Raw genomic sequence first — 15,354 nt, forward strand, 5'->3', positions numbered from 1 at the left:
ATTGGCATATATCGGCCAGTACACACAATAAAAACAATGAAAACAATAACCGTTCAAACATTGAACACAAATTAAATAGTGGTCCACACAATTCAACGCACAGAACACATGACATGGCATGTCAGGACCTATTGCAAACTACGGTAACGAGGTCCAATACTAAAACTAACATGCCTTAGGTAATTCGAACAAACGTTACATTATTTATTCAGACGGAGCAGTACAACATCAATCATTCACGGGCAGTACCGTTATCACGTCCCGCGATGTCTGGTTTTGCACGCTCGCGTTTGCGTAAATCTTCATTCACCTTCTTTAACCACTCCATATATTGCTGATCACGATGAGTGATCCACGTGTCAATCCACTCATGAAAATGGCACCAATGAGTATGCGTGTCATCACCAGCGTACTTTTACAAGCAAGAAACGATTCAAAGTTAATAAAAATAATAAAAACATATTTACAAATTAATCTATACCTGTGATGTTGCACCTCTTTTTTGGACTTCCTCGATATTCTTGCAACACCAATACCTCTGGCCAAGAGTCTCGTAATCACGAGATATGTTCGGAACACAACGCATTTGGCAATAGCAATCGGGTGGCTCTACACCTTTCGGCCATACCTTGCAATCTGTAATACATCTATTGGGATCGTTAGGAGAAGGTCCTAAATTAGCCTCCATTTCCCGACGGAAAGCTGCCCGGGAGAATGAGGAGCTCATAGCTGTTTGGTTGGGCTAATTAAAAAAAGTGGAAATTGAATTGCAAGTCTGTGCTCTCAGGAACCACAAGGTGCTCTTTTATAGACGCAGGGCTGCTTGCATGTCCAATCACTTTGAACACAGATATTACCTCTCACTACTCCACAGTCGTTCACGGTTCTGCACTCGCACGCTCCACAGTGCGCACTCATTCCACTAAAAACAACAACAGGACCTCTCACTGCTCGTACCAACTGTATTCGCACGCTCCACAGCGTTAACTGCTACAACTTTAAACACGGATTATTGCATCGACCTACTCATCGCATCGCCCACTTTAAACTCGTCGTACTGTCACTGCATCGACCTACTCGTGATTATTGCACTGCCCTGACACATCCCATCGTCCGGAACACTACACGGTACCGGCGTAATCGTCACAATGTTAACCATAGGAATTACATCATAATACAACGTTAATGAAACACACAGCAGAAATGCAGTGGCATGGCAGAACCCGTTGCAACTACGGTAAACAGATTTTGATCTAAGCTAACATGCCTTAGGTAATTTAAAAAAACCCAACAAATACAACGATGCAATATGTCACTTGGACTAGGTAGTCCTAATAGCCGTACCCCCACGTAGCAAACTGCGTTGAGCCTTCTCCACAGTATCCACCCATTGCAGGTTGCGCAGGCGGTGGTGCCGGAGGGCCAGGGCCCTTGTTCTTGTGACAAGGGCAGTTGCAGTAAGGAATAGTGCAGGGTTCATCTTGTGAAGCGGCAGCATTGCTGTTATCATCATCTTCGCCAACGGTCGAGAAGTGCCGCGAGGAGGGACATGTCGAACTGGAACCGTGGAGCCCTGTCCCTAGGTCGACGTGCAGGGTCGGCCATATCTCCCTCAACAAGTCGCGCAATCGGGAGAAGACCCGAAGCACGTAACCTGCATCGCGAAAATGAAAATCAAGTTAGAACAAACGGTTAAGAAAACAACTAAAATATGTGACAAATGTAATCCGTACCTAGGAACCCAGCGACGGTGTATCGGCATCGTCGACATGGGCACACGAGCCCGAAACGTCCCTAAGCTGATGCCACGGACCGCAGACATGTACGACCGGTGGCGCTTGTCGACGAGAGCATCTAGCAACTCAGGGGTAGCTCCTTCCTCGTGTGCATAATAACATAAATACACACGACCTGTATAATGAGATTTATTACAAATAATTTCAGAACATAAATAACAATATTAAGCATAATAACATTAATGTAAAAAAATACTAAATAAAATTTCAGAACATAAATTAAGTAATACAACAAATTTTTAATAAAATACTAAATAAAACATAACGTAATAAACTTATAAATGATGCACAACAAATTACATATTATATAACTTCAAATTCCAATTACAGCAATAAAGTTGAACATATATTTGGGGCACATATTACAACAAATATTCGTACGCCAAGACGAAATCAGTTTACGACATATTAGTTCTTAATATTACATAATTTAACATCGAACATGATTGAATAGCGAATGACACAAATGACAATCGTCATCGATCACATAAGGCCATCGTTGTTAGGACGGCGGCCACGACGACCCGTTGCCTGCGGTGCCGGATTTGGAGCAGCTTCAGATGGGTCCGCTCCATCTGTGCGGCCACCATAACTCAATGCCGTACAATACTTGTATGTATGACCCGTCTCATGACACTTCGAGCAGAGGCGGACATCTCGACCAGCCTCCGATCGATCCATGTTATTTCTAATGCGTTTCTTCTTGCGTCGGCCCACCCCTTGAAACATTTCTGGATCTAGATCTGGAATGTAAGTTGCATTGTGTCCAGGATCAGTTATGAAGTCTCCAAGGATGCGAAACCCATATATCTCGTGCCTCCAAGTCATCCAAATAGTTTCCTTCATGAAGTAATTTGAGACATACATACGAGCCTGTAGTCCACCAGCTTCAAAACAGGCAGCAATGACATGTGTGCACGGCAGGTGCAGCAGCTTTGGCTTATGACATGAGCAAATACAAGCATGAGGACGGAGAACACACTCCTGCACATGCTTCTCACGCCGGCCCCCCATTCGGCCTTTGTCCCTACACATCACCTCGTACCGACGTTCCATAGAGCCAACTGGAGTCACCCGATGTAAACGAGCCTTTTTGAAAGCTTCCTCCATATGCTCCGTAACCTTGTATCCGTAAACTTTGCGATTATCAACCATATCTTTCTGTGCCACAGCGTAACGGTCCCTGAAGTACTCGCAAGTGCGATACAAGAAGAACTCCACGATCCCAACAAGTGGCAATGATCTTACACCACGCAGCACCCAATTGTATACCTCGGCTAGGTTCGTAGTCATTAAACCGTACCTAGCACCTCCTTCATCAAACAGTAAAGCCCATTTCTCTTTTGGTTCGTGCTCAATCCACTCAGAGAATGTCTTAATTGCCTTTCTCCTTTTGCGCCTGACATTCGGACCGTCCAAGCCCACATCTTCAAGCGAGACCTGGTCGTCGTCCTCTGTATTGACAGATCTCTTCGCTAGCTCCGCCGTTTGCTTTTTTGTTAGCTCATCCAATTTTTTCCATAGGAAGTTGAATTTCCTTTCCTGATTCTGGCTGCATAACCGCTTGAATAGCTTCATAAGGATTTTGTTCTTGAACTGGGTATGAAAGTTTGCCCCCATATGCCTCATGCACCACCTACTCTTTAGGTCCGGCCAAAGTGCAGTCCTACTACGCTCAGTAGAACCATTCTGTATGTCATCGATTGCTTGTAATATACCCTTGTGCCGATCATGAATCAAACACACGTTCTCTACATCTTTGACAATCATCTGCTTCACCCTCTGCAAAAACCAATACCAAGTATCCCCTGATTCTTTCTCCACAAAGGCAATTGCCAAAGGCAACAATTGTCTGTTACCATCAGCTGCAACAGCTGTGAGGATTGTGCTTTTATACCTTCCTGTCAAAAATGTCCCATCTATACAAATGACTGGCCGGCAGTGCGGAAACACCTCAATGCAAGCGCCCAAGGCCAAGAACGACCGTTGGAGTACCTGCTTTCCAGGCTTCTGGGCACATGGATACGTTTTCAAGTCGTAGTAGCTACCAGGATTTCTAAGACATATAGTGTGCAGCAATGCCGGTATATTGTGATACGAAGCTTCATACGTCCCCCACCTCATCTGCAGCGCTTTCTGTTTCGCTCTGTAAGCTTTGTTGTAGTTAATTTTATATTTAAACTCCTCCTCAACAGCACAAATGATTGACTTAGGTTCATAACTAGGATTGTCCACGATCAAAGGATACATGTAGTTAGCTATGAAACCTGCACTGAGGTTGCGGTGCTGTGGTTCTAATTGCTCAAGCAGGCAAGTGTGCTCCACAATTTTTTTAACCTCCCAGAAATCCTGCCACTTGCCCATAGAAGCATACACCCTGAAAAGACATTCGCTTATCACACAACGCACGTCATATGTTCTCGGACTGCTCTTGAGAACTTTGAACTGTCTTTGCAAAGAGAGAGTCGACCAACGTTTTATAGCTTCCTTCATGTTGTCACTGTTAGCATACACCGAACCGATGCATACCTCATTTTGCCTGTACTCCCAAGACACCGCTTCACCTTCATTTACACTTAATTTTGAAAATTCATAACCGGACCAATTGTGTGGGACATGATAATCTTCGTCGTCATCATCATCATCATCCGAGGAGTCATCATTCATTGCATTGTGCTGTTCTTCACCCTCCCTCTGAAACTCTTCAACTATCTCTGGAATGTTTTCCCCTTCATCAGCCTGACCAGTTGCTTGACGAGGTTCGTGTGCAGCATGTCTATCATCTTCTAAAATCTCAAGTTCACCATCGTCTTCATGAGATTCATGCATCGTCTCAGTTTCTTCGGAAACTATATCTCCCTGGCCTTCATGATCCCCGCCCGCTTCAGTTCTAAAACTAATCTTCTCGAATGCTTGAACGAACAACACAAGCGGTAAGCCTCGGCTACTACTTATATTGACATAGTTCCTCCAGTTTTGCGTCCCTTCAAGCGGCAATAGCTCCCAAAATACTGGTTCCCTTCGACTAACCACTGCCATGACAGAGATCTCATGTTCATCTCGACTAAGGCCGAAAGCTTTAAATAGCCAATTGGATATTGAAATCCAAATCCTCTCTCTGGCTCGGGGTATTTTTTTTGTGATCGAGCTAAACTCTGACAAATCTACCCCTTCAGGACCATATCTAACTTCTCCTGACCCATAGAACACTTGAAAATACAAATCATCTGACATGCCTGTCAATATTTACGACAATAATTACTCTTCCTTAGAATTTAATCAACGCTAAAAAATAATTCTGCTATTTTTGCATATATCTTAATTATTTCTTTACAATTTTTATTACTGACAACAATTTCTATTTTTCTGTAATATAATATTAATTAATATTATTTTTTATACGACAAATATGTCTGTTTGAACTCATTAATATTTTCAATTATATTCATATGTAAACTAATATTTTCAATTACATGTTCTACGATTTTCTACACATCAAACTATATTAAAAAACTATACTAAAATAATTACACACTAAAAACTATTTCTACACATAAAACTATATTAAAAAACACTAATATTTCTAATTCTAATCTATAAACTATTATTAATAAAATTAGAATTTAAAATGTACCTGCGCGCGCCGTCTCGGTGCGGCGGCAGGCGGCCGGGAGAGTGCTGCGAGCGCCCTGCGCGCGTGCGGGAGCCGCGCGGGGGGCGGGCGGGCGGGCGGCGTCGCGGGCGGAGCGGGCGGCGTCGCGGGCGGGCGGCGTTGGCGGCGCGGGCGGAGCGAGCGGGCGGCGGCGCTGGGGGACGTGCGCGCGCGGTTTAAAGGGCCGAACCTTACCGCCGGATCATCCGACGGTAGGTTCCACCTACCGCCGTTTCAACCGGCGGTAAGGCTCGGCCAACCACGGCCCAGCGTGGAACGATCCTACCGCCGGTTCATCCGGCGGTAACAACCTTCCGCCGGATGAACCGGCGGCTGGGTGACATTTTTGAAAAAAAAAACAAGACATATATTTTTGATAAATCGAAAAAAAATAAAAATAAAAAAAACTCCTTACAATACGGCCTCAGGCCCAACACATAAACGGCCCATAAGGGCGATAGCTGAAGCAAGTTAAACCACACACGACATACTACGCAGGTATGACAGACAGCTCCAACATAGCGTTGCAATTGTTGTGACTTCCGTAGTCTTGTAGCCTGGATTGCACTAGTCAGTGTACCTTTGCAGACAAGTTCATTTCAGTAGTTCTGAATATGTTCTAAGAAAACCACATTCAAAGCCACCTGATTCACAAGGATCTTCACTTAAACAGGTCTTTAAACTAGTTCCCTGATGAAGTTTCACAGCACCATAGGCTGATACATTCATGCTGAACATGCTTTTAGGTTCAATAAGTAAAGGGATAACATGCCTACATTCGCATCGAAGACAGTCAACATAGCGTTGCAATTGTTGTGACAAAATAGTTAAAGCAACTAGCGGATGAAGGCATAGTAGAGCACCAATAAGATCATGTTCCTGAAATCAAACAAAGGCATGAATAAGTAATACAGATAAGAATCATTTTAAGGGAAATGATTCCAACGACCCTATCAAAGGCATTGGTTACATAAGGTGAAACTGAATCGTTATATCCACTAACCCTAACTCTTGAAATGTAGTACAGAGATAGTCAGAGAGACAAGAAATAAAAACACAGATGACTATACTATGTATAAACCTAGTGAAAATACAAGTATATATATATATATATATATATATATATATATATATATATATATATATATATATATATATATATATATATATATATATATATTCAATCAGGAAATCGTGGGGTAAGGCTCTAAATATTCTAGTATTCTTCGTATGAGTCCAACTAAGACCAGGTGATGACAACTGGCAATATAGTTAAATTGGTAAGCATCTAGGGCTAGGTCTCAAGAAAGCGAAAGGTCCATAAAAAGTATCTATTCAGGATATGTTTTCAAGCATCTATTCAGAAGTATCCACTCTTGGTATCCACGTTTTCCTAAACGGGACTAAACGCCCATCTAAACGCCTTTAGACGGTACACGGCACCCTGCCGTGGAGTTTAGGCCCTAGGCGGGCAACTAGATGGGTTTCCCGTCTAGACGGTCAAACACGGCAGTACACGTTGAAAACGGGAGAAACGGGACGGCGGGAAACGTTCCTGGACGCCGACTTGCCCGTTTCGCGGCGCGTTTAGGTGATGGCCGCCTCCAAATCGATGAGGCGGGAGCAGCCGGTGGTAAGGGAATGGAGGAGCGGGACATTTGGCGGGAGATTGAGAGGGATTTGGGCGGCAGTATAAGTACCGGAGGCGGCTAGGGTTCCAGTTGTGCTCAGCCCCTACAGTGCACCGGCGTCGACCTGCAGCGCGCCGGCGACCAGGCCTAGATCCAGCTCCTACGCTCGCGTGTTGCCGTCGTCCTGCGTTCGTCCCCTGCTCCCGTGCATGGAAGTCAAGCTCCCCTGCTCCTGCGCGCGGAAGTCGAGCTCCCCTGCTCCTGCGTTCGTCCCCTGCTCCTGTGCGCCTCCAGCTCCTGCACCCGTGCACGCGTCCAGGTACTGCTCTCCCATACAAATTCGCTCTGTTATGCTGTACGCCTTCACCTTCACCCTTACGCCTCCAGCTCTCCTGCACCCGTGCGCTTGCAGGATGTCATCTGCTGCATCTCGTCCATCCGTGGACCAGCCAGAGCCAGCTTGTGCCCTCCTTAAGAGAAATTCTGATGATGTGGGGTGGGAGTATGGAGTTTTAATTGATCCAAATGATCTGAATGTAATCAAGTGCAAGCTGTGCCCAAAGGTTGTGAAGGAAGGAATCTATAGGCTCAAATTGCATATTGCTGGCAAGAAAGGAGAAGTTCGTGCATGCCCCAATGCCACCGCAGAGGACAAAGCAAAGTGCAGGAAAGCTATTGAAGAGTCTGGGAGAGCTAAAAGGGCTAGAAGGGAGAAAGAACAAGAGGTCAGAGATGCTGTTACGATTGATGTTGAGTTAGATGTGGAACCGGAAGAAAATACTGGGCTTGATGAGATTGGAGGCTCAGGATCACGCGTGATGGGTCCTATGGACAACTTCACAAAGCCTATGGACTCTAATTCGTTGGCCAAGGGGAAGAAGCTCCATCAGCAAAAAATCAGTGAGCATGTCATGAAAGAAAGACTTCATAGGTTTAAGAGATATGTGGCAAGATGGTTGTACGTTCGCAGTAAGTTTGTTTCAGGATTTGCAGCAAGTATTTGATTTTTGTTGCCTAACTTCAAAGTTTATAACCATGAATTGCATTAATTTTCAGGAGTACCTTTCAATGCAATCAATAATATAGAGTTTGATCAAATGATTGAAGCTGCTGGTCGCTTTGGGCCGGGTGCAAAGAAACCTTATCAGCATGAGTTGAGAGAGAAGCTGCTGCAAGAGGAAGTTTAAGATACAAAGGAGATGTTGAAGGCACATGAGAAAGAATGGCACAAGAATGGCTGCTCCATTATGACAGATGCCTGGACAGATCAGAAACGAAGAAGCATTATGAATATGTGTGTCAATTGTAGCATTGGTACTAGCTTTCTTGAGTCAAAAGAAGTTTCAGCCGAGTCCCACACCGGAGAACTCATTTTTCAGTATGTGAACAGCTGCATTGACAAAGTTGGGGCTGACAATGTAGTTCAAGTAGTCACAGATAATGCTTCAAACAACATGGCAGCAAAGGATTTGTTGTCTGTAGAGAGGCCTAAAATATTTTGGACTTCATGTGCAACTCACACAATCAATTTGATGCTTGAAGGAATGGGAAAGATGAAGAAGTTCAAGACCACAATTGACCAAGCAAAGTCATTGACAATCTTCATTTATGCACACCATAGGACCTTGGCATTGATGAGGAAGTTTACAAAGAAAAGAGAGATTGTTCGGCCAGGCGTGACCAGATTTGCATCCAACTTTCTCACCTTGCAGAGTTTGTATGAGAAGGAGCAGCTAAGGAAGATGTCTCAAAGTGATGAGTGGGAGAAGATAAACCATGTCAAGAGTGCAAAAGGAGTGCAAGCCACAGCCACCTTGGTGAGGCCAAATTTTTGGAGTTCTGTTGCACTTTGCTTGAGGGTATTTGAGCCATTGGTGAAAGTACTTCGGATAGTTGATGGGGATGTGAAGCCATCAATGGCATTTCTTTATGGAGAAATCCTTAAGGCCAAGGAAGACATCAAGGTGGCTATTGGAAACATTCCTGGGGCAGTAGGGTTGTATAGTTCTATCATGGAAATCATTGATGTGAAGATGAAAAATAGGCTGGACTGTCCTCTTCACAAGGCTGCTTACTTCTTGAACCCCTATTACAGCTACAATGATGACTCCATCTTTGAATCTGAGGAAGCCATGGATGGGTTCTTAACAGCTGTAGAAACATTCTACCATGGTGATTATGATAACCAAGCCCAAGTACTGAATGAGGAGGTGCACAAGTTCAAAGACCGTGTTGATCATTTTGCAAAACAAGTGGCTGCTGCTGGCTGTAAAGACTTTGACATGAATCCTGGTATGCAAGTTAAATTTTTTATCAGTTCTGCAAGTTAATATTTCAGTTATCTAAGTTTCAGTAATTTTTTTGTTTCTATTTTTTGCAGCCAAATGGTGGGGAAACTATGGAACACAAGTACCAGTACTACAAAAGATGGCTATCAGAATTCTATCCTTGACTTCAAGTGCATCAGGTTGTGAAAGAAATTGGAGTTGCCATGAAGGGGTAAGCATCCTAAAGAAGAGCTTCAAATTCTCAAATTCTGTGTTGTATACACTCCTTTCACAATCTAATTTTTGTAGATTCATACTAAAAGAAGGAACAAGCTCACTTGTGAGAGGCTTGAGCAACTTGTGTTCGTTCAATTCAATGCTCTCCATGGACAGAAGAAAGATAAGGCTAAGAAGAACAAAAAGATGGATCCCCTTCTAGCTACTGAAGCAACATGTGCTCAAGGATGGATTGTGGAAGGTGGAGAAGAGGATGAAATCAGTGATGTTGATCCTGTTACGGGGCTGACATGGCAGCTAATTGCTGAAACTTGTGGTGTTGAGGAAGTCACTAGACTTCGGAGAAGTGCAAGACTGACTCAGCCAAGAGAGATTGAAGAAGACATGTACTCTGAACCTGAGGATGATCTTATTGACGACGAAGAAATTGAGTTTGAATCTGACCAAGAAGATGTGGTCACAGCAGGATATGAGGCAGAGGAGGGGGCTGGGACTAGTGACGATTGAGCTGTTCCAAGTCATATGATATGATCAGAGCCTTGTTTTTTTTATTATGTGTGTGAACTATTTGTGTAATGCTGTCCTATTTGTGCCTTGTGAGAACTATGTTGTGTGTTGGTTGTTTGTGATTTTGTGAACCATTTGTGATTTGCCTAATGTTTGCCACTTCTTCTAATTCTGAACTGATTTGTGAACTTTCATATTACTGCATGCGGCTTTAGTTTGCAAACAGCCAAATACTTATAGCTTTGTCTAATAGTATTTATTTTCTCCTATATGTGCATAGATTATATGGAGTCAAAGGAGTGGACAACTGGACATGGAGTTATGCAAGTTCAGAAACTCAAATTATGCAAGGTATGTGCAGTTCTGTGACTCATGGAATTATGCAAGGTATCTTACATGTAAAATTGACATCTATATATATACAAAACTGTTGAAACCTTGCTACAGTAACAAAACCGTTTAATCCGTTTAGACGCCGTCTAAACGGCGTCTACACACTCTAAACGCTAAACGGAGGGTCACCGCCCGTGTACCGTTTAGCGTTCAGGAAAACATGGCTTGGTATTCAGGATATGTTTTCAGTTTGACTAACAGTCACTATAGAAGAAATTGATGCCCGCAGAATACACTGTGTAGTATTACTCAACCATTTAGCATCTCCATTGAGGGTGGATGTATTGGTCCATCAGGGTTAAAGAGTAGGGGCAATCAGATTGGCAAACACATCAAGGTGATCACCCAGTCAGTAAATTTTAGTTATATTATGATAATTTGCATGTATAGTACCATTTCGCAAGAAAATTAGATGCGATGTTATGAACCAGACACTGAATTTCAATATCTTTAACAATTTCAGTATGCTTCAATTGTCCAATCATGAAGGTGAATTACATAGTATTCTATATTTAGAGCAAGTAGCAGTGATGCTCAGTTCTCAGGAAACCACATGATTGATTTGTTTGGTAGTTGGAGAGGTACCTATCTGTTCTGATTATGATTTGATACAAAGCCACATGGCCATGACAAGTTATTAAAACTTCGGAAATTGTACACCAAAATGATGCAACCTTTTGTTGTTTGCTGTATTATGTATTCAATCACAATGATCTATGAGTTGCGTAAATAGAGAGGCACGTTAAGCAATGTGCAGTTGCATTTATCATGATTTTTACTCTCAGATTTGTTGCTCCAAAACATTTGACCAACATGGCAACATACATCGAGGTAACCATGTAAAGTATTGTGCACATATAATATAAGTACAACTGGTTGTTGCACGCACCATACGAGACCGTTGCATAAAGGAGAAGCGAGACATGCTTAGGACTAATCTAAAAGACTTGCAAATTACTGATGTCAACACTTGAACAAGCAAGAAGGCAACCCAAGTCCGAACAACATGTGCAATGTGTAACAGTAACACCTCCTGCTAGTGTGCTACATCATAATTCATAACGCACATTATGTTTATTAAATATTGGAAGAAAGATTATGCAATAAAAACAAGTAGCAAGGGAGTAGGCAGCCAAATATACCTTGGGACAATAATTTCAGCGCACCTCTCAGGTCAGAGGAGTACATCAACACATGCTCGGAAAGACCCAATCAGATGAACTGAAACCCTCCAGTATTTTCCCTTGAGGGTTGACAACATCAGATCTACGGAAAGATCCATCAACTGAAGAATACTCACTCCATAAACCTTCGTTGTTCACGTATATGCAGTCCTTTCGAATCCCTGGATGATCAGGTCCAAGGCAGCCCACAAAATGAGGGACCGCGAAAAACAGGGCGCACCCATCAAGGCTAGTAATCCTCACCCACTTAGCCTCCCCGGACTTCCACCGAAAAACATGGTACACACCTGGATTAATTTTCATGGTGACAACCAGTATCGGCTCACCGCGGCACTCTGCAAGTTTGAAGCCCAACTCTGTTCCAACAGGCAGATGCAGAGTCTGTGCACTCAGCGCTTCTCCGAGGAACTCCAATTCCACTGAACTACTGCTATCTGAGAGCTTGACAGCAGCAAGAAGGTAGGTTGGGTTATAGAAGTGGTAACCTGTCGAAGCCAGCGCGTAGACGGTGCCCTTCACACAGATCATACCAACAAGGAGGTAGCCACCCCTGATTGACGCCACACTCCAACCGGCGGCGCCGAGGCGGCAGAACCCGATGGTGTTGCAAAAGTAGGACCAGGTGACGAGGAGGTCGCCGGAGAGGACGAAGCGGCTGAGGTTGGCCACGGGGGCGGGGCCGGGGAGGCGGGTCTCCTCGCCGGTAAGGAGGTGGACCATGCGGAGCTGGGGATGGCTGCGATCCCTCGGGTTGTCGTCGCAGATGATGACGCGGCAGCCGAGGGTGAAGACCAGAATGATGTCGCCTTGGCGCGTGCGAGGGATGCGGAAGCGGAGGCGGCGGCGGAGGCCGATGTGGAATAGGGCGGGTAATTCGGCGCTGGCCCCGTCCCGGTGGGGGAGGAGGAGGAGGAGCGGCGCCTGGGAGGCGAGGTTGGACGGGGTGAGCGGGAGGGCGGCGCGGTACGCGCGGCAGCTGTTGCGGAGGGCGAAGAAATCCTGGAGGCTCGTGAGTCGGCTCGCGACCTCGGGGATCAGCTCCGGTGGAAAGTAGGAGGCGGCGGCGGCGACAGCCGCCGGAGTGGAGGAGGTGCTCGCCATTTTTCGCGCGCGGCCAAACCCTAACTGGCAACCGGTTGCTTCAGAGCCCGTTTAGTTTCCAAAAATTTGCATGCACTACATTAACTTGCAATATTTGATCACTAATTTAGAGTATTAAATATAAATAATTGACAAAAACTCATTCCATAACCCCTGGGTGAAATCACGAGACGAATCTAATGAACCTAATTATGCAATGATTAGACAATATTGTGCTAACCAACCTCTAATGACAGATTAATTAGCTTTAATAGATTCGCCTCACGATTTTCCGTCCATCCGTGTAATTAGTTTTATAATTAATCTATATTTAATGCCTCTAATTAGTGGTCAAACGACTCCAAAATTTTTTTGGGAACTAAACGACCCCTCAATGGAAGAGGCTGTTCGAGTTGTTTGTATCCACTTATTTTGACTTATTTCCTCTTATAAAATATTATCTATTCCACTGGCTCTATATTATACTATTCGTGTGGTCAGCCCAACAGGCTCGAAGACGGCCGAAGGACTGGACAGGAGGCGAGACGTCACGTGGGCTGCTCGGCGGGGTCGGGCCTTGTGCTTAGTTCTGGCCCAACTACACCTTCGCAAGGAGACGAGCCTGAGCCCACTTGGAGAGGGGTGGGGTTTCTTCCTAGGTTTAATCTTGGAGAGGAGAGGTCAGATTTGAGAGCTCGCGGCGATGGTTTCTCCGGCGCGGAAGAGGCTCTCCGAGTCCGTGGAGGAGGTGGCGGGCGACGGCGGCGAGATGATCGGCGTCAGCAATACCAAGCGCGCCAAGGTGGCGGTGGCCGACGGAGGGATGGGCAGCGGCTCCATCATCGGGCGGGGTGCGCAGCAGCGGCTACACCGTCATCAGGCTCGGCAACACCATCATCAGGCGCCCGAAGGCCAAGCCGGCGGAGATCCCGAAGGGGATGAAGATTGTGAAAAAAAAACTATCCTGTTGAGCAGGAAGCTCAAACATTTATTCGAGAACAGGCCTACTACTGCCAATCTGAAGTTTTCAAATGAAAGGTTAACTGCTTCCCTCCAGAAGATGATCAACTTTGAACAGGGCGTCCTCAAGCAGTTCGAGACCAAGGGATACGCTTTGTACGAGATGGACATGGAGGTCGCCGAGGACGAGGACGAGGACCCGCTGTGTGGTGATGGTTGATGGGCTTTAGTTATTTTATTTTACAGGCTTGTCTTGATGATTTACTAGTAGAAACCTTATATTTTCCGTGTTCGTGAGCTAGCGGGTGTGCGTATTTACCTAAGTTGAGTGGTATCGTGTCAGCTTGCTACTACTCCCTCCTTCCCCGTTTATAAGGCATGGTGGAACATGACACGGTCTTCTAAACAACACTTTGACCATTTATTTATCATATATTATATCACTTTTGATTATAAACTTATAATCATTGTAAAATATATTTGATTATGAATCCAATCATATGAAATTTGCATTATAAAAATAAAAATTTAATAGTCAAATTATTGGTCAAAGATGACAAGGTTTGAATCTTGATATACGTGTATGCCTTATAAACAGGGAAGGAGGGAGTATGGAGTAATCTGTTCTGAGATCATCAACACGTCGTCATAATCTCGTATCCGCTTTCCAGTGGTGACTCGTATTTTCATTGATCTGACGATGCCATGAATAAGCTGTTGTGTTGGGGATTAGGGCGAGTTTTATGGAAGTGAATCGCTGCACTGCAATTGTTTTTTTTCTTTCTGCAAAACTTTCATATTATCATCATTACTGAAAGTAACGAAATTAACAAAGTTTTGGGAACCACGCACTACTCGGCCCACGGCCTTAACTATTCGCAAGAAGAAAACCAGGAGACACAGCGTAAAAACAGCAGCAGAGGGCTGTACGCCTAGGTAGAAAAAATATTAGTTTGCCTAAACATATATTCGATTTGTGCGCAATTATAGAGCGAGTCATAAAAGAAATTTAGAGCTAATGTCCACATTCAATATGTAACCACCGTTCGAAGGAGAACAAGCTCCTTTTACTTTCCACATCCGGAAAGTAAACTCAAAACGATATTTTTATATGACAGAAACATATTTGAACTTTGAGGAAGAAAAGGATTTCAAGCCACACTCTTCTGCCAAAATGTTCAAATGGCACCTAAAGAAAAAAAAACATCAAATGGCTTCCTGTTCTTATTTTTTTTCGAGCAATATGGGGGGATCCCCACCTACTATTTTAGACTTGAAAGTTTTGTTACAAGCAGATCCACCAGCATCCCGGCGGGAGAGAATTACATTAGAGATGTTAGGGGAAGTAGGAGAGGTTTTAAAAAGAAGAACAAAACACTACCCAATCTCGCCATTTCTCCAGGTCAGAACAACATTTCTTGTACTGCACGACCAAGTGTCAATGTCCTTCGTGATGCGGATGAGGATAGCTGTAGAAGTAGAATCCACATGGTCAAAAATCATGGCATTTCTCGCCTTCTACAAATGCCAGAGAATCAAGAGAATAACATCGACCCGAACGGCTTCGGGAAGGGAAGTCGCCACCCCGATGTCCCACGGCCATCGCACGACTTCGCATTGCACGAAGATGCCGAGCCGCGCCCAAAG

The 15,354-nt window shown here is 44.4% G+C and overlaps 2 protein-coding genes across 2 annotated transcripts; one reads left to right on the forward strand and one right to left on the reverse strand.

Moving 5' to 3' along the window:
- Nucleotides 1–6,063: 6,063 nt before the first annotated feature.
- Nucleotides 6,064–12,808, reverse strand: LOC120713750. The gene is made up of 2 exons (XM_039999715.1): nucleotides 11,626–12,808; nucleotides 6,064–6,327 (listed from the first exon to the last, which is right to left on the reverse strand). The coding sequence occupies exon 1, from the start codon at nucleotides 12,766–12,768 to the stop codon at nucleotides 11,671–11,673; it is 1,098 nt and encodes a 365-aa protein (XP_039855649.1). The 5' UTR covers nucleotides 12,769–12,808; the 3' UTR covers nucleotides 6,064–6,327; nucleotides 11,626–11,670.
- LOC120713752 lies at nucleotides 9,465–10,090 on the forward strand. The gene is made up of 2 exons (XM_039999719.1): nucleotides 9,465–9,578; nucleotides 9,656–10,090. Exons 1-2 carry the CDS (start codon nucleotides 9,507–9,509, stop codon nucleotides 10,088–10,090), a joined length of 507 nt encoding a protein of 168 aa, XP_039855653.1. The 5' UTR covers nucleotides 9,465–9,506.
- Nucleotides 12,809–15,354: the final 2,546 nt, after the last annotated feature.

Source organism: Panicum virgatum, chromosome 6K (assembly GCF_016808335.1).
Source record: "Panicum virgatum strain AP13 chromosome 6K, P.virgatum_v5, whole genome shotgun sequence".
NCBI classification, from domain to species: Eukaryota; Viridiplantae; Streptophyta; class Magnoliopsida; order Poales; family Poaceae; genus Panicum; species Panicum virgatum.

Excerpts from the sequence above, each read along its gene's own strand:
- LOC120713750 (XM_039999715.1), bottom strand. The coding sequence starts at position 12,768 with ATGGCGAGCACCTCCTCCACTCCGGCGGCTGTCGCCGCCGCCGCCTCC.
- LOC120713752 (XM_039999719.1), top strand. The coding sequence starts at position 9,507 with ATGGCTATCAGAATTCTATCCTTGACTTCAAGTGCATCAGGTTGTGAA. Across the intron at positions 9,579-9,655 it reads ATTGGAGTTGCCATGAAGGG|ATTCATACTAAAAGAAGGAA; the intron begins GTAAGCATCCTA and ends TAATTTTTGTAG.